At 42.2% G+C, this 1,345-nt stretch overlaps 1 protein-coding gene across 1 annotated transcript; it reads left to right on the forward strand.

The window, feature by feature from the left end:
• Window positions 1-72: 72 nt before the first annotated feature.
• Window positions 73-1,337, forward strand: LOC129579841 (docking protein 1-like; the record flags this gene model as incomplete). The annotated part of the gene is made up of 1 exon (XM_055470021.1): window positions 73-1,337. A coding segment is annotated over exon 1 (1,218 nt), but the record flags the coding sequence as incomplete, so codon positions are not given.
• Window positions 1,338-1,345: the final 8 nt, after the last annotated feature.

A 1,345-nucleotide genomic window follows, 5' to 3' on the forward strand; every position in this document is an offset into this window, starting at 1 on the left:
GATGGATTTCATTTTACGTATTCAAATCATGTTTCGACTGTTGCGTGCATGTGATTCCAATTTTTATTTAGCCATTATCTAATTGGCATAACCACAATTTTAACACCATTCTAATTGAAATGTATTCTTTGTCCGTTGCCTTTCCACAGAAACTGCAAAAACACTGTATTTTATTCCGGGCAAGTCGGCATGGCATTGAACGTTTGGAGATATTGGACAAGGAGGATGACAAAAATCCGAAGATTGTCACATTGGAAAATTGTGTAAAAATCACACAAGAGCCAACCAATCAAATCAATATCGTTAAAAAGACAAACGAAACATGCACACTGTTCGCTCTCAACGAGGCAGATCTGAAGCAATGGATTGAAGCGCTGCAAAGTGTTGCGTTCAATGACAAAACAAATCTACTGTCTCGCACTAATTCGGTGAGGGAAGAGGAAAATGATCTCTACTGTACCTCGTACTCGGATGGCATATTCACCGTAAATTTACAAACGGCCGATTCAGCCAAGCTCAAATATACCATCGAGAAAAATTTACATATAGAACCTAATAAACCCATACCGACCACATTCACACTACAACTAACGGCGACGGAAATTCAATTGAAATTTCTTGATATGAACGGAGTGATTTTGGTCACACAGTGGCCGTATCGATACATTCGAAAGTATGGATATCGTGATGGTAAATTCACGTTTGAAGCGGGACGAAAATGTGATACGGGCGAAGGTGAATTCAAGTTTCAGCACACAAATCCACAAGAAGTGTTCCGGTGCATGGCAGCCAAAATGAAATCAATGAAAAAACTGATCAACGGCGATACGATTGGCAGTTTAGACTGTGGCGAACATCAATTTAATGCGGCTCTATCGATGGAGGCTGGCTCACGTTCACCATTGCCACCGTCACCAAATCAAAACTATTCGGATAGCACACAGAGTCAAAATAGTCATTTGTTGCACGGATTTTTATCATCGACCGATTCATTGAATAATATTTCCATTAACACATCGACCACATCAAGCATACCGCCGGCCAATATGAAAATAACACCATTGAAACCGCCACGAAAATCCATTCCGGGCACGGAAAATAATGGCAAACCCGTTCCACCGAAGCCATCGCCAAAATCAAAGTATCAGGACTATGAGCCCGTTTCATTGGCCCAAACTGGCACAAATGAACTATCAAAACCAACGTCGATTGTATTGAAATCCTCACCGCCGCCACCGTTGCCCACATCTCCCATTCCGAGTAACGGCAATTTATCTCATTCGACCATAAAATCACCCGTTCACTCGCCCGTCGTTGATCAACCACCACGAATACCGGCCCGCTA

This window comes from Sitodiplosis mosellana, unplaced genomic scaffold (genome assembly GCF_009176505.1).
Source record: "Sitodiplosis mosellana isolate CC-2019 unplaced genomic scaffold, AAFC_SMos_1.0 Smas_scaffold_6649, whole genome shotgun sequence".
NCBI lineage: Eukaryota > Metazoa > Arthropoda > Insecta > Diptera > Cecidomyiidae > Sitodiplosis > Sitodiplosis mosellana.